This window comes from Elaeis guineensis, chromosome 14 (assembly GCF_000442705.2).
Source record: "Elaeis guineensis isolate ETL-2024a chromosome 14, EG11, whole genome shotgun sequence".
Classification (NCBI taxonomy): Eukaryota; Viridiplantae; Streptophyta; class Magnoliopsida; order Arecales; family Arecaceae; genus Elaeis; species Elaeis guineensis.
The window spans coordinates 57,685,163-57,711,950 of NC_026006.2; the positions used below are offsets into that span (position 1 = coordinate 57,685,163).

At 44.3% G+C, this 26,788-nt stretch overlaps 2 protein-coding genes across 2 annotated transcripts in view; one reads left to right on the forward strand and one right to left on the reverse strand.

Annotated features, from left to right (window-relative positions):
- LOC105037313 (stress-related protein-like) overlaps nucleotides 1-26,788 on the forward strand; it is a 38,867-nt gene that overhangs the window by 7,677 nt on the left and 4,402 nt on the right. The gene's annotated exons all lie outside the window — the stretch shown is intronic.
- Nucleotides 12,642-14,459, reverse strand: LOC140853808 (uncharacterized). Its single transcript, XM_073248802.1, has 6 exons — nucleotides 14,083-14,459; nucleotides 13,755-14,002; nucleotides 13,407-13,610; nucleotides 13,234-13,323; nucleotides 13,052-13,150; nucleotides 12,642-12,973 (listed from the first exon to the last, which is right to left on the reverse strand). Exons 1-3 carry the CDS (start codon nucleotides 14,255-14,257, stop codon nucleotides 13,446-13,448), a joined length of 588 nt encoding a protein of 195 aa, XP_073104903.1. The 5' UTR covers nucleotides 14,258-14,459; the 3' UTR covers nucleotides 12,642-12,973; nucleotides 13,052-13,150; nucleotides 13,234-13,323; nucleotides 13,407-13,445.

Consider the following 26,788-nt stretch of genomic DNA (forward strand, 5'->3'; position numbering starts at 1 on the left):
GAAGTGGATCGAGACCGAGCCCTTAGCGCAGATCACTGAGCGGAAGATGGAGGACTTCATCCAAAAGTCCATCATCTTCAGGTTCGGATTGCCGCACACCATCATCACTGACAACGGACGGCAATTCGACAACCAAGACTTCAAAGACTTCTGCACCAGGTTCCATATCCGTCATCGACTGACTTCAGTCGGACACCCGCAGTCCAACGGTGAGGTTGAGGTGACTAACCGAACCTTACTCCATGGACTCAAGACCCGACTGAACGAAGCCAAAGGTCTCTGGGTCGACGAGCTGGGCTCCGTTCTGTGGGCTTACCGAACGACCCCCCGCATCCCGACCGGGGAGTCGCCGTTCAGTTTGGCCTACGGGACAGACGCTATGATCCCGCTCGAGATTGGCCTCCCATCTTCAAGGGTCGAGCAGTACCAAGAGCCAGACAACTCCGAAAGTCGGAGGGCCGACCTCGACCTCCTCCCCGAACTGCGGGACGAGGCTCAAGTCCGAATGGCTTCATATCGACAAAGGGTCGTCCGGTACTACAACGCCAAGGTCAGACCAAAGCTTTTCAGGCCCGGTGACCTGGTCTTGAGAAAGACGGAAGTCTCGAAGCCCTTGGAACAGGGGAAGTTGGCTCCGAATTGGGAGGGACCCTACAAGGTCGCAGACACTTTCGGGCCGAGAGCCTATCGGCTGGAGACCCTCGAGGGGAAGACCATCCCTCGGACTTGGAACGTCGATAACCTGAAGCTGTATTACCAGTGAATTTTGTGGTTGGAATACAAGTTCAGTTTTAAATTTCGGAGTCCTGACCCTTCGACGTTCGACAACCCATCGGCCCCTTACCAGGATCGATGCACCTACGGGAGTCGATACTCCTTCGACGTTCGACGAGCCATCGGCCCCTTGCCAGGACCGATGCACCTACGGGAGTCGACAGCCCGTCTACGGTCGAACTTTCGGGCAGATCCATCGGCCGATAGACCGATCGGGCCCGACCAAAGAAAGGCTTAAAGCCCACGCGATTGTTGTCGCGACTTCCGACCAGGCTACGGCCGGTCGAGGGATATTCGGCTTACCATCGTTTATCACACGACGCGACCTTAGTCGCACACACGACTCGCCGACCGACCTACGGCCGGCTGAACGACATTCGGCTTGCCACCGTCTGTCAAAAGACATGGAACCCGACGCGGAGCATGGGGACCCGACTTACTATCGTACCCCCGACACTGCGCCGGACGATGATCGACTAAGTGCATCTACGGAAGTCCGACTGCCGAACCTTTGCCAGGTTCGGTCGGCTCCCGACTCAACGGATGGACCCGACTGACAACTTCGACTACCCGAAGCCGACCTAAAGTCGGGGCACATTCTACTTTCAGGGCTATACAAGTTGTCGGAGTCCTACCGACTCATGTGGGTTAGTGGCTTACTTAAATTAGCGACTAAAGTTCGACATCGCAGCTATAGCCGGCATTACAAATAACAAGGAGAGAAAGAAAGAAGTTTCATTCATTGATGAAAAGGAATTACAGAGTCGGGTCGAAGCCCGATTACATGTATTTTCAAAAAGACAAAAAGTAAAGATGGTCGGCAGGGCCGATCACCCGTCCTGGTCGATCTCTTCAACCGACGGAGGATCGGGGATGATCGGCGTCTCGGCCATAAGCGACGCTTGGTCGGCCGCCGAGGGATGGGCTTCGGTCGGCAAAGGAACTTCGATCGGCACCTGCGCCGGGACGGCCTCCTCCACCACGATGACGCCCCCCGACGGCTGGTCGGCCATCTCTTCCGTTCCTTCTCCTTCGACTCCTTCCTCCTCGGCTAGCGGCGGGACGATGCGGCTGACGTCCACCTCCGGGTATAAGGCGTGGACGGCGTCCCGACCGTCCTCGAAACCAACCCGGTAGGAGGCGAAGCCCGACTCGAGCATCTCCTCCTTGTACCGGTCGGAGACCCGGAAGTCCTCCACCGCACGATCGGCCGACTCCCTCGCCGATCGTGCCTCGTCCTCGGCGCGGGCTAGCTCCTCCCTCGCCGACTCCGCCTCGGCCTTAGCCATTTCGACGTCGACCTGGGCGACGGACAGCTCCTCTTCGGCTTCAACGAGCTTCCCCAGGCTGACCCGAAGTTGCTCGCGTTCCCCTTGGAGTTCGACGGCGGCCCCATCCCGTTCGTGCCGAAGGCAACGCACGGCCCGACCTTTGTGCTTGGCCTCCTTCTTGGCCGACTTTAGTTCGGCCATGAGCCGGGAGACCTCGTCCGTCAACTTGGCCTCCCGGTCGGCCGACTCCTGCAGTTGGTCGACTAGCCTCGCCCTTTCGGCCTCGGCCGCCGCCGACCTTTCTTTGAAGGCTGCCCGAACGTCGCCGAACCTTCGGTATCCGACCTCCAGTTCGGACATGGTGAAGATCAGCTGCCGAAGGAAAAAAGCTTTGTCAGAATTATGTGGCAAGCAAAAATTCTTCTGAGGAAAAAGGTGACGCGAAGCTTACCTCCACCATTGTCGGGTAGAACCGCGACAACATCTCGGTCACCTGTCGAGACCGTAACGACTGCACGTCGGTGGGGAGGAGGATCCCCTGGCACAACCTCCTCGCAAGATTGTGGTCGGCCAAGGCCGACGCACCCTCGGGGTAGTATGCGCTGGGGGGCATCGATCTGTCCTCCTCCGAGGGCTCCATCGGGGCTTTCCCCCGATCAGCTGCCCCGACCGATGGGGCTGGCAGCGATGGGACGCTGGAGTTCGACCCGGCGCCCCCCGTTGCGCCAGCAGACGCCTCCGGGTGATGTTCGGCTTCCCAAACGTCGTCCGGCTCCACCCGCACCGGCGAAGCCGCCGACACTCCTTCGGCCGCTTCCTCGGTCGGCCTCTCTCCGACTTGGACAGTCGGAGCCGCAAGGGCTATAATCGGCTCCGACTCTTCGGTCGCCGACGCTTCGACGGTCGGCGGGGCTGGGGTTGGTCTCTTGGAAGGGCGCGAAGGGCCGGTCCCCGACGCTGGCCTCTTCCTCGCGGCGGCAAACTGCCGAATCTCGGCATCAGTCGGCCTCATCCTCGGTGGTGTCCCTGCAATACCGACAAGAGAGTTAATGGCTGGGCCAAAAGCCGACCAAAAGACAGACAAAAAGAGAAGCCGGAGGATCGGGCGATACCTATTCGGGGGACCAGACTCAAGCCGGCGTCATAGAGAGCTTGTTCGGTAACAAGCTCCCTCTGCTTCGGTACCGACATGTCCTTCAGTCGGTGGAAGTCCTCCCGGTCGTCCACATCCACCCGACTGTTGTCGTTGGCCTCTGTTCGGGGTATACCCCAACGAGAAGGAAAGCCCCAGGAAGAAGAGGAGGAAACAAAGAAAAACTGGTTCTTCCATCCATGAATGGACGATGGAAGACCAGTTATGAAAGCAAGACCCTTCCGGGGGTTGAAGAGCCACCACCCTCGGGCTTTAGGGTGGGGTCGGAGCACAAAGAAGGCCCGGAAGAGCGAAACACGGGGGTTGGTCGGCAAGAGCTGACACAACAGCGCGAAAGAAATGATTAACCGAACAGAGTTCGGCGCCAGTTGCGCCGGACAGAGTCCGTAGTAGTCAAGCAGATTCCGGACGAACTCCGGAATCGGAAGTCGAAGACCCGCGCGAAGGTCTTCAACGTACAGCGCCAGATCGCCAGGCGGAGGGTTGTTGACCCGACCGCCGGCCCCTGGAGCGAAGAGCCGAAACTGCTCCGGGACGCGATAGTGCTCCCGAAGCTGATCGACGTTCGGCCCCGAAAGCGAGGAGACCTCATCTTCCGGAGCCGATCGGGAGTCGTCGGTCGGGTTCCCCGACCGAGCTCCCTGAGTCGGTTTCCTGGTCATTATGCAGGGACCGAAAGAGGAGAAAGAGAAGAAAGGAAGGAAGAAGGAAAAGGGGGACCACGAACCGAATGGACCCTCCGCAGGCGAAGAAGAGCTCTGCCCGCGACGACTGAAAAATCGCCCGGACAGAGTTTCCCCAGCGAAATGTTGCAAATGTGGGTCAGGGTCCGGGAGGTCCTATATATATAGGGCCGACCGACGGCCGAGATCCTTCCGCGCCGACCGAAGACCTGCAGATGCGCGACGCGTGGCGCCCACCGGTTGGCGGAAGATTCGGCGCGCCCCGCCCCGGGACGGTCGCACCGCCCGCATTAAATGCCGGAGGGGGCGCCGGCCAACCACCTTGACACGCGGCACGCGGTGCGCGGCCCTGCATTCAATCACCCGCGCCGGTTCGCGTTCTCGATGGGACGCCTGACAGTGGCCCTCTCTTCCGCGATCGGCGCCGGATATCCGATCGACTGACGCCGTATCGTCCGACGTCCGATCTTCTGACACCGACGTAACGACTGACGACGACAAGACGTGGCGTCTGACATCTGACGCCGACGTGACCTCTGACATCGACTGGACGTCCGGATCGCTGGGCATTCATGGGGCGTCTGACATCGGATCATCCGACAGTACGGTCGGATCTACACGTGCGACAAATCCACTCCCAGTCGTCCGGGATTGCTGCCCGAATGGAAGCATCGTCCTGCCCACCACCCGACTTGGGAGTGGAGGGGGGCAACTGTTGGGGAAATCCGCCGACCGACTGCCGGAGGGCCCGACCGCCGGAGGGCCCGACCGCCCGACCGACCGTCGGAGGGCCCGACCGCCCGACCGACGGCCCGGAGGGCCCGACTGTCGGAGGGCCCGACCCCCGACCGGTTGACGACCCGACCGCCTCCGTCGGACGACTCCGACTGGCCGATAGGCCGACCGACCATCGGTCGGGGCGACCGACTGACGGGAACCATCAGCGGCTAACCGCCAGCTGTCCAACGGCCCGTCGCCGACTGGGGGTATGTCGGGCGTGACCATCCCGACCAGCCGAACCCCAAGGTTCAATGGCCGACTTACATGATGCTCGCCGACCAATGGAGGGGCCCGACACCACTCATCTGGCTACCGACTTTGGGTCGGTCGGCTCCTCCAACCGCCGTACAGCCGCCAGACGTTGTCAGCTCTGACACGGACATGCGGCACAGTTACCTAGGGGCATTGTCCCGCCGAGAGCCGGGTCAACCCTGGTGATTAGACGGCTACACGGCGACGTGACGTTTTCACGGCGGCTCTGACAGCCCACAGTGAGTTGACAGTTCCTCACTTGTCCGCGCCATTAATGACGGCGCCATACCTACTCCACTATATATACCGGGGAAGGCAACAGTGCAAGGGATCGATCCGCTCCGTCTCTCCCGCAAACGCAGGCTCGCCCCTCTTTCTCTCTCCCTCTCTCAGAGCTCTCTATCTACATTTCACTGTTGCCCAGTCACCTCTCTAACTTGACCGTCGGAGGGTCCCCGCCGGAACCGCCTCCGGTCAGTGTGGACTTTCTTTTGCAGGTGCACGCTTTCCGGCGATCGGGCGACGAGGCGATTGGCCGCAACAAGGCTAATATTTTATTTGAGTCAAAGTGAGCTAATGCAAGATAACAAAGAAGAAAAAAAAAGGCAAGAAAATACAAATACAAGGTGAAAAAGTTATGAATATTGTATATAGCGGCCTCGTGGCTCCGCTTCTCCTGAAAGAGGAGGTGCCATTCAAAACCAATAGAAGTTCCCTAAGATTTGAATCTCTTGAGATTTGACATGGCTAATAAGCAACGTGTTTAGCAATGAGAAGTTTTAAAGAGGCACAAGACAGTCTATTTCATGCATAGCTAGACAGAATTCAATCATAGAGTACTATAATCAAGGCTAGAGCTGGAAATGGATTGGGCCACTCTGCTATCCAAGTTTGGGCTGAAATTATTTTGGGCTTCATGCCGGACTTAGATCAAAAACTTTTGAAAAATTCAAACCCGACCCAAGGTTAGACCTAGGTCCAATCCGACCCCGATTGGGCTAACCTAATGATCTGTTTGAGCTAAAAATTGGACCAATCTAAATTCAGTTGAAACTTAATCTTTTAATCTTTCATATTGTAGCTTCTTTTTTTTTTCTTTTTTTTTTTTTCAGTTGAAGTACTGTAGCTCCACTATAGCAACAATTTGGTGATCAAAAATATGTTTACCAGAAAGATAAATTGATAACATAATTAGAAATATTATTCCTATTTTCTAAATAGTTCACAAACAAATATCTAATTTCAGGCTGCATTTCAGACCTGAGTTTAGCTTAGATCTGAGTCCGAGTTCGGGCTCCATTTTGGGCTTTGTTCGGGTTTGAACTCGAGTGAGGTCGGGCTGGACCAGTAATATATCCGAGGCCGGTCTAAAAAAATATACGGGCGGCCTTTTACATTGAAGTCCACATTTGGTACAAATTCTTTCGAGCTTACCCCATAGTCCAACTCAAAATCAACCTGGCCCAATGGGCCTCAGGGCACTCCGAGTCGAATTCCAACTATAGTCAAGGCCAAGAATAAACAAATAAGTAAGTTAATCTAGAAAATTAAATTCATGGTACTTTCTATTGTGATCCCTCTCGATCAAATATTTGGTATGGTACTGCATCATACTGTATCGATAATAGCATGCGGTGAGGTGCTGGTATGTCCATTTCGGTACCGTATCCAGAGAGACTGGAGTGGCAAAATGGGAAAGCACGAGGGTCCCAGCCAGGCTTTGGGACTCGGTGAATGCCACGAAGGTGTGGGAGCCATAGCGGGGTGTCAAGGTGTCATCATCAGCCGTCATCGCTGGAAAGCAAGAAGGAATAGCTGGAACAAGACAAGAAAATAACTCGGAGGAATTTGAGACCATAGAATGGAGGGCGAGGGAGGGACCCGGGAGTCATCAGTCATTGTCTGAAAGATGAGGAGGCACAGGAGGGACTCAAGAGGAAGGTGAGGCGAAGGTATCAGAGAGACAAGAGACACAAAGAAAGGGTTACGCGGATCAAGGTCAAAATAGAAGGGAGGGGGTAATCTATCACCGGTAAATGGTTCCGCTAGGTTTTCAAAGGCTGAACCTCCTGGTTCTGCACCAATATTTTGGTATATCTTAAATTTGATATATAGTTCGGCAAACTTTGCTGTAAACTCCTGCAACTTGTTAGATCCGAAATAAATCACTTTAACTTGTGTTGGAGCTGGAGCCAAGGGCCAAATTAGCTACTTGCTTGCTTGCTTGGCAGTGATGTGGGGTCAGCTGTTTTACATTTTTTTCGCTTTACATTATCCACGAAATGCGATTGAACCATGTGATCCGTTGTGTGCTGTGATAGGTATTGTTATCAATTTTGTGTTCATTTACGCCCTCAATTTCCATGAGATTACATGGAAGCAATGTTTTATAACCCTTAAATCAATAGCACCATCTCCATTTATACATGTCTCCTTTCCATGCCCGAAGCAGCTCCACATATTTGTGTTTGAAGGGATTTTATTTTGCTTTGCTTTTGGTGGTGAATAATTATAAAAGTTCTCGCAATTGCTGTTTCACAGTTTCTTTTTATTTCTAAAAAAATTTGGAAATTGGAGTCGTTCTCACGCGGTTACTTTCTCTAGAGACACGCCGAAGAGTAGACCCTTTTTTTTTTTTCTTTTTTTTGATGGAATGGAAGGATAAATCCACCAGCTATTAATTAAAAGAGAATATTTATATGAAGATTCATGATGCAGTGACTGCACTGAGGAATCTTACCGGCCCACCAACGTGTTAATTAAGTCGTGATAATTCCAAGAAACTGAACCTAATACTGCGACATTTGTTGGCAATTTTATGGTGCAGTAGGGGACTATAAGAGTAGACACTTATTCGGCCCTTTCTACCACATTGGTGGCAATTTCTGGTGCAGTAAGAGACTAAGAGTAGACACTTATTCGAGTCTTTTCATTAATTTTTGTTGGGGTAAACCGATCGATCTTCGATTTTGGTCATCACGATTTCGATTGCGCATCGGCTGAATATGCGGTTCCGACTCTTCATCGATCAACTGAGCGAACCGTATCAATTTACTATCGGTTGATCGATTAATGATTCGACTACTATTGATCGACAACGAATGATTTAAACCGTTGGCATAACAGAACTATTAGCCGACGGTCGCTCATAGATTCTACCGACATATAGTCGGTTCTACCGATATATGGTTGGTTAATCTACTCAATATACCATAACCGTCACAAACGGTTATCAACTACGTGTCACGGCTATTAAGAGGAATTAACGCCCTACTAATTTCATATTTATGGTTCAATAATTTAGCACCATAAAAAGCGGGACTATGTGTTCGATGGTTACATCAGAATCATCTATAAAAAAGAAGTAAGTGAGCAGTACTGGTAAACCATCTCAGGGTCAGAACTCTGCTACTTTCTACATTCAAAAATTACTGTTCATCAACTTCTTTCTCTGACTTAAGCATCGGAGGATTTTTACCGGACACCAATCAGGTCTGTGTGGACGCTTTCTTGCAGGTGCTCGTTACCGACGACAGGCGATGGAGAGTTGGCCGCAACAGATTGGCATATCAGGTAGGGAGAAAAATCATATACACCATGACGAAGATCAGAGCCCAACACTCCACTGCAACCGGAGCAGTGAGGTACTCTTCCCATTGGAAAGAGATTCCTCTCCCTCCTCCAATAACAAAGTCTAGTTCCTCACGTTCCGTGATCACCACGGATGTCCAGATTGCTACGCTTGCGCAGCAAATGAATGTTCTCACGGAGGTAGTCAAAAGCCTCCAACAATAGCAAGCCTAGCAGCAGCCGTCGGTGGACTAATTGGTGGCACAGTCGGTACCGTCCAGGCACAGCTGCTGTCATCTGTGGCGATCACGTTCTCCTTCTCTGGAGCGACCATCTCAGCTCTACCATCGAGACGAACAGCGGCATTCTCGATACTCTCGTCGTGCTATCCATCACTCACGGCGTTCCTCTTCTTCCCATCTCGACTGCATTAGGAAGGAAAAATGACCGCGAACATCTTCTGCTTCTCCTTCAAGCTCGTCGGGAGGTTCTATTTTCAAAGCTTTTCAGGAACAGCGGTTCGACGATTACGAACGTAAATTTCAAAAAATCAACCACCGACTCGTCCAGCTTCAGGTGGAAGATCGAAAGTCCTCCAATGACTACGACTTTCGCACCGTCCAGCCTCTCTCTCGACACATCTTGGACGAGCCGATCCCATCTTGGTTCAAGATACCACAAGTGGAGCTATATGATGGCTCCACCGACCCGATTGACCACCTTGAGAGTTACAAGACTCTCATGATGATTCAGGGGACGACCGACGTCCTCTTGTGCATCGACATCTCGGTGACTCTTCAGAAAGCTGCTCGAGCTTGGTACTCTGGGCTTCAGTCGAAAAGTATATACTCCTTCGAACAACTCGAACACTCTTTCGTGGCTCACTTGAGCACCAGTCGAAGATCGCCATAAATCTCTAATAGTCTCTTCTCGATCAAGCAGGGAGAGACTAAGACACTTCGAGATTTTATGGTCTATTTTAATGCGGCCATGCTTGAGGTCAAGGATCTTAATGATGACATGGTCATATCGACCATAAAAAGAGATCTGAGGGGATCTTGATTCACATATTCTTTGGACAAGACTCTCCTTCAGACTTATGCTGAACTTCTGGAGCATGCATACAAGTAGATACGTGCGGACGAAGGAGCTTCTGACCGATGCCAGACAAAAGGCAAAGGTTAGAAGAAGAAGAAACAGAAGAAGAGAGGAGCTCCGATCGATTCAAATCGATCGCCATCCAATAAGCGAGCTTCGCCCCGACGATGGAGTCCAAGATCGAATTACGACAGGTATGACTCCTACACTCCTCTTTCTATTCTCCATGCACAGATCCTCATGAAGATCGAAGGAGCAGAATACCTACGACACCCTCCATCGATGAAAGCGTCATCAAGGAACCATGATCGGAGGAAGTATTGTCGGTTCCATCGTGATCATGATCATGATATCGAACAATGCATCCAACTCAGAGACGAGATAGAAGTCCTGATTCGACGAGACTACCTCAAAAAATATCAGAGAGATCTGCCAACTTAACCTCCTATCGATCAACGACCTTAGCCGACTGAGGAAACTGTCACTACAGGAAAATGTATTTTTTGCGACGGTATTTTGCCGTCACTAATAATGACTTACCATCGCAAAAACGTATTTGCGACGGTCTTGCGACGGTATTTAACTGTCGTCGTTTCGACCGCAGTAAAAGCTTCGCGACGGTGGAATACCATCGCAAAAAGTTTTTGCGACAACTTTTTACGACGGTAAATTCTTGCGTCATAAAAAAGCATCGTATAAGATGTATTTGTGACATTTATTTGCGATAGAAGATACCGTTGCAAATAACGTTTTGCCATTGTATTGTGCCGTCGCAAATAAGTATTTTATTTTTACGACAATTATAGCCGTCGCAAATAGTGGTAGTAAAAATTTTTTTATTATAGCAATCTACTGTCGCAAATAGTGGTAGCAAAAAAAAAATATTTTTTACAGCATTTTGCCGTCACAAATAGTGGTAGCAAAAAAAAAATTTTCTTTACAGCACTTTACCGTCGCAAATAGTGATAGCAAAAAACTTTTTTTATTGTCTTCGATACATTATTTACGATAGCAAATACCGTCACAAAAAATATAAATTATATTTTTATTAATTATATTTATTTTTTTATTTTTTTTATATAAATGTGCCTATGAACTTGTAACCATTATTGATACACCTGCTTATCAATTAGAAAGAAAATAAAGTATAATACTCAAATATTGAAAATAAATTCATTCAACCAAAAATAACTTGAAATGCATTACTCAATATTAAAAATTCATCCAGATTTTACTCAAACATAACATAAGTATTCAAGTACATATCCATTGTCCAGAATACAATAAAAAGCAAAACAGAACAAGAAATTCGCTTGCTTCGTCTTCATGGACTTGTACCTAAACCTGAAAATAAATAAACAATATATATTAATTTAATAAATTATTACAAAAAAAATATAAAATGAGATCACCAACAAAAATAAATTTTTTAGAACAAAAGTTACAATGGAATCCACTTACAATTTCCAACTTCCTGTACCAAAGGATGTGCCAACAATATGAACATGTTCATATTGTTGGCACAAAGGTCTAATGCAAGAAATTATTACTTTTTATACTACACAATGGTCAGATTTATTTTAAAACTAGCAGCCAGCTTGAAGCTACCAATCATGCATAACATTTCAGTTTTTATTATCTTTCTCATTAAAATGGCTACAACTATTCGAGTATCATCTTGTACCCCCTGCCGACACCAAAGTCGGTAGCACTATAAAACCTTACTGTTATGCATACTTTTTCAGTTTAAGAATGATGTTGATAGTTATCTGAACTGCTATGGAGTGTTGATAGAACAATGGTTGCACTATAAAACCTTACTGTTGTGACATTTCAATCATACAACTGTCAAAATAGAATAAAAAAAAATTGATAAAAGGTACAGATGCTTAGCTTTTCTGCATATGGTAGAGCTAGACAAACGCATTTCACTTGATTGAACCTGAGACTATATCCTGTCAAAAGGACAGGTATTGTGAACTATGGAAAAAGATAAATCCAGCCAATCAGCAGGGATTTCTCAGCAAATTACCAACAACTATACTGAAATTATAATTTGACATAATTGCTATATGATTCCTATTTGGAAATGAACCTGCATCTTAGGTTTTATAAAAAGGGCAGCAATGATGAACAAAAGTAGAATTGAATTTTGAGGTAAAATTTAAATTAATAAAGACATACTAGTTGATCTACCAACTGAAAATTTTAAGACAAACTGTAACTGTAGCTTATATACTGCCACAGGCCAAGCAAAGGCTTTCCAAAAATCATAGCCCTCGTAACAGATAGAATTACTTTGGAGATCCAATCTTCACATCAATCCAAGTCAACAAGCAAAAGACCCAAAACATCGACCAATAAATTAGAAGTACAGTTTGAAACCAAACTTTAATCTGGCGATCTATGAATCCTAAGCCCTAAAGAAGCAAAATTAAAAAGAAACAAACAGACAAAACAAAACAAAGGCCACACTGGAATATCATACCAAGGTAAATCAACATAACCAAAATTCACCGCACAATTGGTCTCTGTTTTTATCTATATATAGATAAAAAGAGCCACAAATGTGGGGTTATGACAGACCTCCTGTCACTTTTGATGGCCAATGGAGTCAAGAGGATAGTTTTGCTGATGGAAGATAACAAATAGTAGGTAATGGTAGTACAAAATGACTTCAGCTACAAAAAGGCCCAAGATTAATTGTCATCACGTCCATTGTAACCAAGCTATCCACCAAGGTGAAAGGCCCCTTCACACTGGATGAATACAAATGAATCTAATAAGTTATATGTATGCGTATGTATCCGTTTGCCAGTCTGCAGAAATAATTTAATACCATCACACTAAAAGAAAAGAGAATCCGGACAACAAGAATATCATCACAAACCTCATCAGGCACCTGAGTGAATCTCTCATTTTTCGATGCATGTGTTTGGTGAGCACTAGATGCATCTGGAACCTATATATTATAAAAAGTTGAAAGATATAAAATTAATTATAAATAATAATCAATTAATATATAATATAAATCTAACTAAATAAATAAATCATATCTGCCCACTACTGGATGGCACCGAACGAGGAGTACCTACTGGGCTATGCGCAAAAGATCCACTCGCCATCTGAACACGCATCTGATGGAGCTGTGCCTCCAAGTAGGAAATCTTGTCATCAAACTCAGTCCGAAGCTCATCTCGAATCCTCCTAATGGTCTCCTCTGATGGTGCCTGATTAGATTGCTGATACAAACGTCGCTTTGTCATGCTCGAACTCCAAGTACGCATCCGTCCATATCCATCTTCTCCCATCACCTCCACAAAGATACGATCTTTTAGTTCTGGTGTGCGCTCATCCTCAGGTACCTCCTCAAGTCGTCGTTTCATCTCCTCCTATAATAAAAAATTATAATATTGACATTAATATATAAAATATACTATATGTAATGAAAATTTAAATTATGTACTTACTATACACTCTTGTGCATCCGCATCGATGACACCCTGCTTTGAAGTACGTGTTCTAATAAACACGCTTAGTCGATCTGTTTCTAATCCCTCTGCTTCCATCTATTAACATAAATAATCCAAATATATATAAAAATTTATACTAAAGTTATATTTAGTATAAATTTATAATATTTTAAATATACATTTGCTCTAATAACAGAAAATGAAGTTCTCCCTGTCTTATGCAAGCCTCCCAACATCTTCCTGTTATTTTTGTTTCGTGCACACTGTGCCTACAAAAGTTATTAATGTAATTAAAAATATAATATATAGTTTTATTATATAAAAAAGAAACTAATCACAAAAGAATAAGTACCTGGACATCTTCTTGTCCCCAATAACGAACAAGTATCTCTCACTGATCAGCTTTCACACGCGGAGGAGGTCTAGAGATAAGATTTTCTTCCCTCTGGTGCTCATCATAGTAATGACGCTTGATATAAGACTTCCAATTCCTCCACATCTCACCAACTGACCTTAAACAATTTTCTCTATATTCACTAGGGGCATCTGTGTTATCCTACAAAATTAAAATTTAACAAAATTAGTAATCATATAAAATGTATGAATATAAAGGACAAGAGTACTTATTTCGCATCTCCTTCCAAATATAATCTACAACTAAATACATAATTATAAAATAAAATTTATAAATATATTTTACCTGCACCTCTTTCCAAATGTGGTCTAGAATATATTGGGGTATTTCTGTCCAAGATGCATATGTCAATGGGACATATGTCCCATTTTTTGCTATTACCCCTAATTGACTCTTGAACTTACTTGCGTTGGACCCACAAGGTTGCATATGAGCATCAAATACCAAAGAAACTTTCTGACCCGTGCCCCAAAACTCAATACCATGAGCCGTGCCTCGACCTCTTCGTCTAGAAGTTGACTGACTCGAAATATCTAATTAGTATCCAAATACAATAATCAGATAAGATAGTACAATAATTTTAACTTTACATAAGTAGAATAAGTGATTTTACCTGCAACATCTGATGACTGTGGCTGAGATAATGTGGTCTCTGATCGCTGTCTATGTGGCTGAGTATTATATGCTGAAAATGATTGTTGCTGTGGCTCATCATGATTGGACTGAGATGATGAATAAGCCTGTAATCTATCCAACATGGGTACACCACGTTTTCTCTTTGGAGCCATCCTATATGTAAAATATAAAAAGTAAGCATCATCTTCATCTTAACTAACAAATGAACAATAATAACTAACAAAAAATAAATATACAGAATTTAACTAACAAATGAATAATAATAACTTACATACAAATTTTCATAATTAACAATGGTCATTCGTCTTCATCCATCTCAACATCATCTTCGATAGATCTCATATCATCTACAGTTGTTCCATCTACACCTTCTCTCACCCAATGAACATCATCATCACGAGTATATATTGTCTCATCTAAATGTTGCTCGTTAAAAGGCTCTGCTTGAGGTACTGATTTAACATTATTTGAACCATCTTTTGAATACATATCAAACAAATCTCTAACTGTCATCTTGAGAACAACACTCCATCCTGATTCTACAGGATCTGGAATATAGCATACTTGTTCTGTTTAACTTGCTAGAATGAATGGTTCATTTGAAACATCACTGTCATTATATAAAAGATGACTAAAATTGACAAGTGTCATCTTAAACTCATCTATCTTCTTCCCTTTGATATCATCAATCCAATCACATTTAAATAGCACAAATTGCATATCATTGGTATATCGAATCTTGATAATATCTATCAATCTTCCATAATAGGTTATATCTCCAATACTTGTATGCGCCTTGACAACAATACCATGGTTTTGAGTGGTTCTCTTGTTATCCTTATCAAGTTTGCGAAATCGAAAGCCGTTGATGATATATGATCTCCGGACGACGGGACTGGGGGGCAACTTTCGAAGAAGAGTCGGCGAAACAGCGACGACTCAACAATGTAATAATTTTTTCAGAAGAGGATGTTTTGAGAATTCAGACTCCCCATGATGATGCTGTTGTTATCTTGACAACAATAGCAAATTATGATGTAAAAAGAATCCTTGTGGATAATGAAAGTTCAACTGATGTTCTGTTTTATTCGACTTTCTCTCGAATGCGATTATCGATTGACTGATTCAGAAGAGTCTCGACGTCATTAGTCGGCTTCACAGGAGATGCTGTCACAATGGAAGGAGAAATCTCCCTCCCCTTAATCGCTGGAATCAAACCACAACAGAGCACCGTCTTCATAACGTTCATGGTAGTTCGAGTACCTTCAGCTTATAATGCCATACTCGGATGATCTGGACTCAACGCTCTGAAAGCAGTGGTTTCGACATACTATTTATTAGTCTGATTTCGGACGAGAAATGAAGTCGGAGAGATGCATGGAGATCAGCAACTTGTCCGACGCTGCTTATTTGTCTCCATCCAAAATAATAAGCCTAAAGACTCTCTGTCTGTCGATAAATTAGACCAAAGAGAGAATCAGGAAAGGGATGAACCAGCTGAACAACTAGTTTCTATGCCGCTGAAAGAAGATCCCGAAAAAATGGTCCAAATTGGATCGCAACTGCCCGACTTAGAGCGGCAACAATTAATAAAATTACTCAGAGCCAATGCCAACATTTTTGCTTGGTCGGCCACCGACATGTTCGAAATTCTTTCAGAAGTAATAACTCACCGACTTAACATTAATCCGAACGTTAAGCCAGTGAGACAAAAAAAATGACCTTTTGCTCCTGAAAGACAAAAGGTCATTGATGAAGAAGTCGACAAGCTCCTCACAGCAGACTTCATCAGAGAAGCTACATATCTTGATTGGCTCGCCAATGTGGTAATGGTGAAAAAAACCAATAGGAAGTGGAGAATCTGCATCGGCTATACGGATTTGAATGAGACTTGTCCGAAGGACAGCTTCCCATTACCGAAGATTGATTAACTGGTTGATGTGACTTCAGATCATCGACTTCTGAGTTTCATGGATGCCTTCATTGGATATAATCAAATCTGGATGGTATCAAAAAATGAGGAGCATACAGCTTTTGTAACTGACAAAGGCATGTACTGCTACAAAGTAATGCCTTTCGATTTAAAAAATGTCAGAGCTACTTATCAACGGCTCATCAATAAGATCTTCAAGGTCCTGATTGGATGAAATATGGAGGTGTACGTGGACAACATGCTGGTGAAGAGTCTCCAAACTTCAGATCATGTTCGGGATCTGGAGGAAGCCTTTGGCATGCTTTGACGACATCAGATGAAGTTAAATTCGATCAAGTGTGCATTTGGGGTAACCTTCTAGAAATTTCTCAAATTTTTTGTTTCACAATGAGGAATCGAGGCTAATCTCGAAAAGATAAAGGCCATCATCAACATGAAATACCCAAGTTCAAAAAAAAAGATACAGCAACTCAACGGAAGGATCACTGCACTCAGTCGATTCATTTCTTGATCGATCGAGAGATGCTTGTCATTTTTCAAAATTTTGCGGCAGACAAATGACTTCTTATGGTCGAATGAATACCAACAGTCCTTCAAAAACATGAAAAATATTTGGATTTTCACCTTTGCTTACAAAATCGAAGGTCGGAGAGACATTGTATCTCTCCTTGGTGACTTCAACAGAAGCAATTAGTTTGGTACTCATCCAGGAGGATGAAAATCGAATCCATCGATCGATCTAATATACCAGTAAAGTATTTCACAATATCAAAGTCCGATACTCAAGAGCGGAGAAAATGATCTACGCACTAATCATATCGGCACAACAACTTCATCTGTACTTCTAAGTACATTCAATTATGGTCTTGACAGATTAGTCATTGAAGGCGATCTTACATCGACCTAATATGTCAGGTCAGATGACGAAGTCGGTAGTGAAGCTTGACGAGTTCGACATACAATATCACCCACAACCGTCCATGAAGGTGCAAGTTCTGGCTGACTTCATTGCAGAATGTACAATATCCGACAATAAGTCAGAAGATACAGATGATAATACGAAAAAGCATGTTACGATTCTCGAACCCGACCGAAGATCGATCTGGGTGCTGCACATCGATGGAGCATCTAATGCACAAAGTAGTGGAGCCGGCCTTATACTCATAAATTTCAAAGGGGTAGTCACTGAATACGTCCTTCGGTTCAACTTTAAAGCCTCAAATAATCAAGCCAAATATAAAGCATTCTTAGCCAGCTTAAAGATAGCCAAAGAGCTTGAGATCGACAGTTTGAAGGTCTTTACCGACTCACAACTGATTGCTGGACAGGTCAAGGGTGGATTTGAAGTCTGAGATCCCACTATAATGAAGTACCTTCAGAAGGTGAAAGATATTACAGCGAGCTTAAAATATTTCGAGATCTTTCATATTTTCAGAATCGAAAATGCTCAGACCGACATACTTTCATGATTGGCTACTACTGCTTTCAACTCATTGGGTCGGACATTCGTTGAATGCCTCGAACAGTCGAGTATCGACAAAGTCGAGGAAGTATTGTAGCTCACTAACGAACTAAGCTGGATGGATCCGATCATCCAATACTTGATCGATGAGATTCTTCAAGCAGATCCTGTAGAAGCTAAACGATTTCGATGGACGGCCTTTCAATATGTAATAATGAATGGTCATTTGTACAAAAGGTCATTCTCACTTTCCTTGCTAAAGTGTTTGGGACCTACAAATGCCGACTATGCACTTAGAGAAGTACATGAAGGAATTTATGAAAATTACGTGGGAAAAAAATCTCTAGCTTAGAAAGTCCTGCGATAAAGATACTATTAGTCCACCATGAAGAAAGATGCAGCTGAATTTGTCAGGAGATATGAACCATGTCAAAGGTATGCAAATATACAATATCAACCAGCTAGTTAGCTGACATCGATTATAGCACCATAGCCCTTCGTACAATGAAGAATCGACATACTTGGTCTTTTTCCTCCGGTATCTGGTCAGAGAAAATTTATAGTGATTGCTATTGACTACTTCACCAAATGGATAGAAGTCAAACCTCTGGTCCGAATCACTGAAAATAAAATGGAAGACTTCATTCAGAAATCCATCATTTACAAATTCAGTTTACCGCACACAATCATCACCGACAATGATCGATAATTCGACAATCAAAATTTTAAAGAGTTCTGTGTGAAGTTTCATATCACACACAAACTCACATTAGTCAGCCATCTACAGTCAAATGGAGAGGTAGAGGTAACCAACCGAACAATCTTGCACGGACTCAAGATCTGACTGAATGAACTCAAAGGTTTCTGAATGGAAGAATTATATCCAATCTTATGGGCATATCGAACAACTCTTCGCATATCGACTGGAGAATCCCTCTTTAATTTGGCTATGGAACAGAAGCAATGATCCTGCTCGAGATCGGAATGCCATCAACCAGGGTGGAACAATACAGTGAGTCGAGCAATTTCGAATATCGGAGAGCCGACTTATATCTCCTTCCAAAACTCCGACAGCAAGTTCAAGTTCGGATGGCTACATATCGGCAAAGAATAGCCCAGTATTATAATACAAGAGTCAAGCCGAAGGTCTTCCGACCAGGAGATTTGATTTTAAGAAAAGTAGAAATCTCAAAATCTTTAGATCAAGAAAAACTATCTCCGAATTGGGAAAGACCTTACAGAATATCTGAAACTCTTAGACCGGACGCATATCGGCTAGAAATCCTTGAAGGATCGGCAATTTTTTGAACATGGAATGCCGACAATCTGAAGATGTATCACCCATAAAGTTGTTGATATATACATTATTTGGAATACAATACAGAAATTGCAGAATCACAAATCTTGGTCAAGTTCTGTCAATGATCGACTGTACTTCGACATGGAGTTTATTTCAGCTTTCACTGTAAAAGTCAGATAATCAACTACTTTGGTGTCGACTACATTTCGATTCTCTTGTAAAAATCGACATACCGACTGTAATCTCAAACCGACATCAAATATACAGGCTTTCACTGCAAAAGCCGTAGTGCCGATTATTTCTCGATTTTCAATGTCGGCTTTTCACTATAAAAGCTGACTACAGTCGAAAGACTAATATACCGACTTAGTTCTAATTAAGCGGAATGAAATGCCAAAATGATCAAGGTCGGATTGAAATTATACCGACATGACTACGGTCAGTTGAAGGATATTCGACTTGCCACCGATTATCAAATGATCTGACGTACAAATCTGACCAAGCATCGAGTACAGGATATTCAACTTACCATCGTCATCCTAACTTCTATAAAGTACGTCAAAGACTACACGACTAACAGATTTCTATAAGTTCTACCGAATGATCGAATCATCGATTAATGTTCGGTGGCTACTTTACATTGCAGACATTGCAGACTTAATATTTCAAACAAGCAGTTCAAACTTAGAAGAAAATACTTTCATTCATTGTCAAAAAAAAGTTACAAAATTGGACCGAAGTTTGATTACAGGTATCTGATTATACAAAAATAAAAGTAAAATACACCGACTAAGCTTCGTCACCATTTCTATTCCTTAGCTCTGGTATAGTGTCAGCGATTTGAACAACTTCAGGCACAGTCGGTGCTTCATCTCGAGTCGGCACGGCTTCTTCCTCAGTAACCCTATCTTCCGATTTTGGAGGGATGATGCTGCTCAAGTCGAGATTCGGATATAATTTTTCGACTGCATCTCGACCGTCTTCATATCCGACGCAGTACGATGCGAAGCTACCTTCGAAGATCTTTTTCTTGAATTCTTTCGAACTCTGAAAATCCTCGATTGTTCGACTCAATACCTCTCTTGCCGACTCCGCTTCCGCCTTTGCCAAATCAGCATCGGCTCGAGCAGAGGATGACTCTTCTTCGACCAGTGCCAACCTTTTCAGGCTGGTCTGATGACGTCCACGTTTGGCTTCAAGTTCTTTGATGCATCCGTCTCACTCCCACCGAAGCTGGTGGATAGAATACTTTTTGCTCTTGACTTGCGACTCAAGAGCCGAAATAGCCTCGCAAACTGACTTAAGTTCGGCCCCCAAGGATGTTAAGTCATCAGTTAGTCGGAAAACTTCCTTCTAAAGCTTGGCTTTTCGCTCTGCTGTCGACTTAAGTTGTTCGAGTGTGGCCACTTTCTTAGCGTCGATGGCTGCCACCTTATTCATCCACGACCTATGAAAATCACCGACCTTCGCATAGCCGGCTTCCAGGTCGAACATGTCGTGGATCAACTACAGATAGAAGATAAGTCGGGTTAAAAAAAAAAAGAAAAGAAACTTACCCCGATTATCATCGAGTAAAAGAACGAAAACATCTCGGCCACCGTCCGTTTCTTTCGGTGCTCTCAATCAACCGGAAGAAGAGCAGCTTGGCACAGTCACTTGGCCAATGTCAGATTGGCCAGGGTCGATTCATCATCTGGCACTTGAAAGTCGAAGTGAACCGTGTGGCCCTCCGACGCTGCATCTTTCGCCGAAGTCATCTGAGCTTTCCTCCGATCCCTTGTCGACAACCCCATGTTTGAAAGCGAGGGAAAGCTTGAACTCGACTGTGCCCCAGCTGAAGGAGCAACTGGCGCAGTCGCAGATTGTTCAGGTTCTCCTGCCTCGATCCGAACTTCCTCAGTTGATGGAACTACCGATAGTGCTTCGATAGTTTTTCTTACCGCCCTTTCTTCGGACGACGCAGCAGGGAGCACTGTCGGGGCCGACAGTGCCAGGACCAGCTCAGGAATCGATGCAGACGGAGCATCAGGTTCCTCAGTCGACATTGAAGCAACAACTGGAACTCGTGCCGCTTGAACTTACATCGAAGTTTGATGCCTCTTCGGTGGTCGAGAAGGTCCAACCTCGGACGCTGTCCTCTTTCTGACAGCATGCTGATGAATGTCGATACTCGACACTCGTACCCTCGACTGTATGGCAGTAATTACAACAGAAGTCAGTATAACTCAACAAATAAAAGAAAAGGGAAGTCCGAAATAACCAATCGACTATACTATACCTAGACGGTCGACCGAACTAAGGCCGACGTCATAAAGAGCCTGTTCGGTCACAAGCTCTTTCTGCATCGGGATCGCTATGTCTTTCAGCCGATGAAAGTCCTCCCGATCGCTGATCGCTACTCGGCTGTTGTCGTTGGGATCGGTTCGTGGATCGACCCAATGGGAAGAAAAATCTCAAGGAAGGATAGAAGAATTGAAGATGAATTGGTTATTTCATCCATAAATGGACGATGGAAGATCAGTAATAAAGGAAAGATCTTTTCGGAGATTGAAGAACCACCACCCTTGGGCCTTCGGATAAGGTCGGAGGATGAAAAAAGTTCGAAAAAAAGAAGGATGAGGTTCAATCGGTAGCAACCGACACAACAAGGCAAAACTAATTATCAGCTGGATCGAGTTTGGTGCCAGTTGAGCCGGACAAAGTCCGTAGTAATCCAAAATATTCTGGACAAATTTTAGAATCGAAAATCGAAGACCCGCCCGAAGATCTTCGACATAGAAGGCCACCTGGCCCGAAGGAGGGGTATTCACTTGACCATCGACCCAAAAGGCGAAAAGCTAAAACTGCTCCAGGATACAATATGTTCCCGGAGCCGCTCGACATTCGGTTCCAAAAGTGAAGAAACTTCTACCTCCGGATTCGACTGGGATTCGTCAGTCGGATTCTCCGACCGACTGTCCCGAGAAGGAGAAGCCCTAGCCATAAGAGACAAGACTCTAAAGAAGGCGGAGATTCTAAAGGAAAAGAGAATCAAGGAAAGATAGGAACTTGACCTGAAAAAGATGGGAATAACAACCTCAAATACTGGGACGACTATCCGACAGAGTTTCAGTACCAAGAAAGACAAAATGAAAAGTAAAAGTTTGGTTGAAAGCGATCCTATATATATAGGATCACTCAACGATCAAGATGAAGGCGATCAAATCGAAGATTTATCAGATAATGATACATGGCAACATCTGGACCGACCATTGATCGGACGGTTCAACGCACCTGCCCCAGATCGAGCCACGTCACCCTAATCTACGTGAACAAATCCGACCCAATAATATTCGGATACGTGGCACAAATCTACTTATCAGAATCATATCGTCCGATGCCGAATCAACTTTTCGAAATAATGTCTGACACTGACAACTGATACCGAATCGTCTGATCAGTGTGACAGTTTAAAGACGATCGTAGCCACCAAAATGACAAAGCAGCCGATCATCTATATCTCAGAGAAAACGACCTCAAAATCGAGGTTCAATGGGACAGAAATAACTCCCTTCGTCCAATGTGACGAATCATGTGACAATATACATGTCGGTTCACCTTGGATTTGAGAGTGTGGGGCAATTATTGGAGTAAACCGATCGATCTCCGATTTTGGTCACCACGACTTCGACTGCGCATCGGCTGAACATGCGATTCTGACTCTTCATCGATCGACTGAGCGAACCGTACCGACTTACTGTCAGCTGACCGACTAATGATTCAACTACTATCGATCGACAGCGAACGACTTAGATCGTCGGCACAATAGAATTACTAGCCGACAGTCGCTCATAGATTCTACTGACATATAGTCAGTTCTATCGATATATGGCTGGCTAATCTGCTCAACATATCATAATTGTCACAAACGGTTATCAACTACGTGTCACAGCTATTAAGGAGAATTAACGCCCCACTAATTCCATATTTATGGTCTGATAATTTAGCGCCACAAAAAATAGGATCACGTGCTCGACGGTTATACCAGAATCATCTATCAAAAGGGGGTAAGTGAGCAGTACTGGTAAGCCATCTCGGGGTCAGAACTCTGCTACTTTCTATATTCAAAAATTACTGTTCACCAACTTCTTTCTCTGACTTAAGTATTGGAGGGTCTCTGCGGGACACCAATCCGGTCTGTATGGATGCTGTCTTGCAGGTGTTCATTACCGACGACAGACGATGGAGAGTTGACCGTAATAATTTTTTATTAATTAAATTTTAAAAATTAATAACTAATAATATGTAAATGAACTCTGAAATCTCGTCAACTTCCAACTATTCAAGTTTAAGTGCACCGCCATGGAAACTGAGAAAAATCACTTAAAAAAGGTAACCCGCTTTTCGTGAAAAAAGTGAATGGTGTTTGCGGGGATTTATCATAAGAACAAAAATGCCGAGTACATATGGTGCATCCATGCACATGGCCACACAACGCCTGACTAGTCTCTTCATGCAAGGGCTCCTAAGGCAGTACGCTTCAGTTCTTTAGTTTATCAGGGTTTTATCATTAATGTTGGAAGGATGCAAAAATAACAAATTATGGAGAAATCACGAGTTACAGAATACCATTCCTTAGAACTATGGTGTTCAGATCTAATGATTTGTTAGCCACAAATGAAAAAGTAAACTCATCAGCACTTGGTTGCACAATCATTGATATTCTAAGATTCTCTGAATCTTTAGTCAGCAATAGTACAAACCTATAAAGTCTTAAACACACAGAAAATGAAAATTAATATGCGTGCGTGCGTGCGTGTGTGTGTGTGTGTGTGTGTGAAAGAGGGAGGGTGAGAGAGAGCGAGCTAGGGTTCTTCTAACTATGTTCTGCACTTCTCGTATTAGCATCAAGGGAAAAAAAACGCCTTCTCTAAATTTACAATATTGACATCCGACGTGTAAACAAAATTCAAAACTGAAACCTAAGAGAACGTATATATATCATGCTTTCTTGGTACAAGCATGCATCTTGATCAAGAACTAGATGTCCTTCATTATCATCTTCAAGAACTCGGTTGCTGCCTTCCTAATCTTATCACTACACGAATCCAAATTCTCCTTCAAACTATCAATACCTTTCTCAACCTCTCTTGCCATAATATGCCCACTTAATATCCCTATCCTCACCGCCATCTCCTCCTCCTCCCCGCGAATCACAAAGTCCACGCGGTCCAACATTGCATCGATGTCAATCTTTAACTTCTCGAAAGTCAACCTTACGTTCTCCAATTCATGCACCGCAAGCTCACGCATTTTTCGCATCGCCGCTACAACATCCTTCTCCTCCTGCAACAAGCCCTCCCACCGGTTCCAAACCGAGCTAAAATGCGGCTCGACAACCTTCATGGCAGTGGCGGACGCCGTGGCTGCTGCGATCGCGGGTGTGGCCGGAGACACCGCCAACGCGAGTATCACCGAGCAGGCCAAGACCGCCACGATTTCTGCCATGTAGGCCACATCCCAAACCTTCCTCCGTTTCTTGAGCGATCTCAGCCTCTTCTTGAGCTCGTGATCCCTTTGACGCAGCTTGGCCAGTTGCGGCAGCCGCGCGCCAGCCTCCCCTATCTCGCCGAGGTTTAGCCTTGCAAATGGGTCGCCCAACGCCCTCGACTCCTTCAACTTGTCCACCGCCTCCGAGTACTTGTTGCTGCTCTTCTTCTTCTTCTTCTTTTTGTCATTCTTTCTTTCGGCTTTCTCCTTCTCGAAGTCCTCGAGAGCCCTGCGGATAGTAGATAAAATGTGTTGGGGCCTGTCGAGACAGCCCTTGACATCGATGAGAGACCTCAGTGTCTTGATGGTATGGTCGAGGTGGTCATTTATAAAGAAGAGGAGGGCAGGGTTCTTGGAGATTTCCTCCTTGAGCTCGGGTGTACCGACGAGGCTAGGCTCGTCGAGAATGAGAGCAGGTGGTGCCAAGGAAGGGAGGCCAAGGGATCGGAGCTCCGCTACAAGCAGGTCGGTCTCCCCACGTCGAACTGCTCTCGAGCTTACGACGTCGGGCTTGCTCGACTTGCAACCCATTAGAGACGATCATACAAAAATCACTTTAGAAGCACTGGGATATCAAGGGAAACCCAGTTTAACAAAGCCTATCTGCATCATTTTTCTGGGTAAAAACTCTACAGCCTCCTTGCAATTATATATAGTTTTTTTTTTTTTTAATTTGATAGGATGACTACTCTATTATATCACCATAAACTGACTGTAACAAGGTATATGAAGCCGTACATATAATAAGAGAAGAAAGCAGCCAAACAAAAAGCATGAGAAGTTAAGCAAGTTAAGCAATAAGACATCAAAATAAGAAAACAAAAGTGTAATAAGCTGTAGGTAGACCAGAGCCCCGGGCAAGTATTATGGTTAAAGATAGCCTGTGAGAGCGGCGAGCTCGACGGGCGGCTTTATATAGCGTTTTTGGTTTGGTTGGTGGAAGGGAAGCAACGGTTACATTTCCTATTGGGGTGGGATCGGTTGATGATGCATGCAGCAGAGATGGCTCGTGCGCCACTTGATGTTTCGACACGTGTGCAGAGCAAGGTCGTGTATACAACTACCGGACACGCGTCGAGCAGTAAGTAACCATTTAAGGAGGAAGGAAGAAATATTTATAGCAACGGTGCTGTTCTTTATGGGCCGGCCCATTAGATCCCGGATATATTTTCCCTTACAATTACTAAGAAAAGTATGGATGGTTTCCATAGGAGTTGCTTCCTTCGTTTACCAACCTTCTTTTCGGAGAAAATTAACATTTGCATGCAAGTACGTCGAAGATTACGAGATTCTTAGGTGACGTAGGCTTGTCAATTGGCAGCGGAAGGTGGACTGAAAAATGGCAGGAGAATTTCTGGATGCAATTCGGCACAGCGTGATATATATATTACCTGGAGCTGATGGCAGAGCTGACGGAAGGAGCACGACCAGAAATCCAGTCGGGGGGAAAAGCCCTGGAAAGTTGGCTTAGGAGTGTACGGATGGTTTCAGCGGTAAGATCCAGCCTTTAATTAAATTTTGACAAAGACCTAATTAACACCAACACATAAGTGAAAAGAGAGTTGATCTAATCTTTTGTTGAGTGATTATATCTTAAGACTAGACCTAAATTAAGCTTATTTAAGTCTTGTTTGATACGGCATTTGAGCCGAGTTTAGGTCACAATTTCAAACCTTAGGCCCGATGAGAGTCATCTTTGTTCGTGTGCAAGTCGACGAATAAGGACCACGATCTATGTGTGTGAGTGGTTGTGTGCTAGTCATGCCTTTTTTTTGTAAAAAAAATTAATTCAAATCTCCTTGTAATAGTCAAATGGTACTTGCATATGAAGGGATGGTATTTGGTTGACCATACATTTATGTTGGCAAGTTTTACCTCCATACCAACTGGTTTAACGGTTTCTAAACCTAACTCTTTAGTTTTTGCTTTTACAAGGATTTTTCTTTTTTCGAACATAAAAAACATACTGAATGCTACACATTTAGGGCTGTTTGGATGATTTTTTTCCTAGATATAAGTATGAGATAGGTAATATACATTTACTAATTAAATTCCCGATATACATATTTTCAATATACATTTACTAAATTCCCGATATACCTATTTCTATTGATAAAAAATTGTTGAGAAACCTCTAAATACATATCATTTTGCATGCAAATATATATATATATATATATATATATATATATATATATATATATATATATATATATATATATTTGAGTATTTTTTATGAAAGATTAATCCACTTTGAATGCCCTAATATATAAGATGCACTTGTAGAGTGTAGGATGAGCTTCCACCAACTATTCTAAGTGGCTATTATGATACCGTAGTGATTTCTACTTTTATCTATGATTCTAAACTTTCATTGTCATCACTATAAGAAAATAAGTTATTAGCTATGAAAAATTTTTATCGCTAATAAGTCAAATTTATCGCTAATTATAATTAGC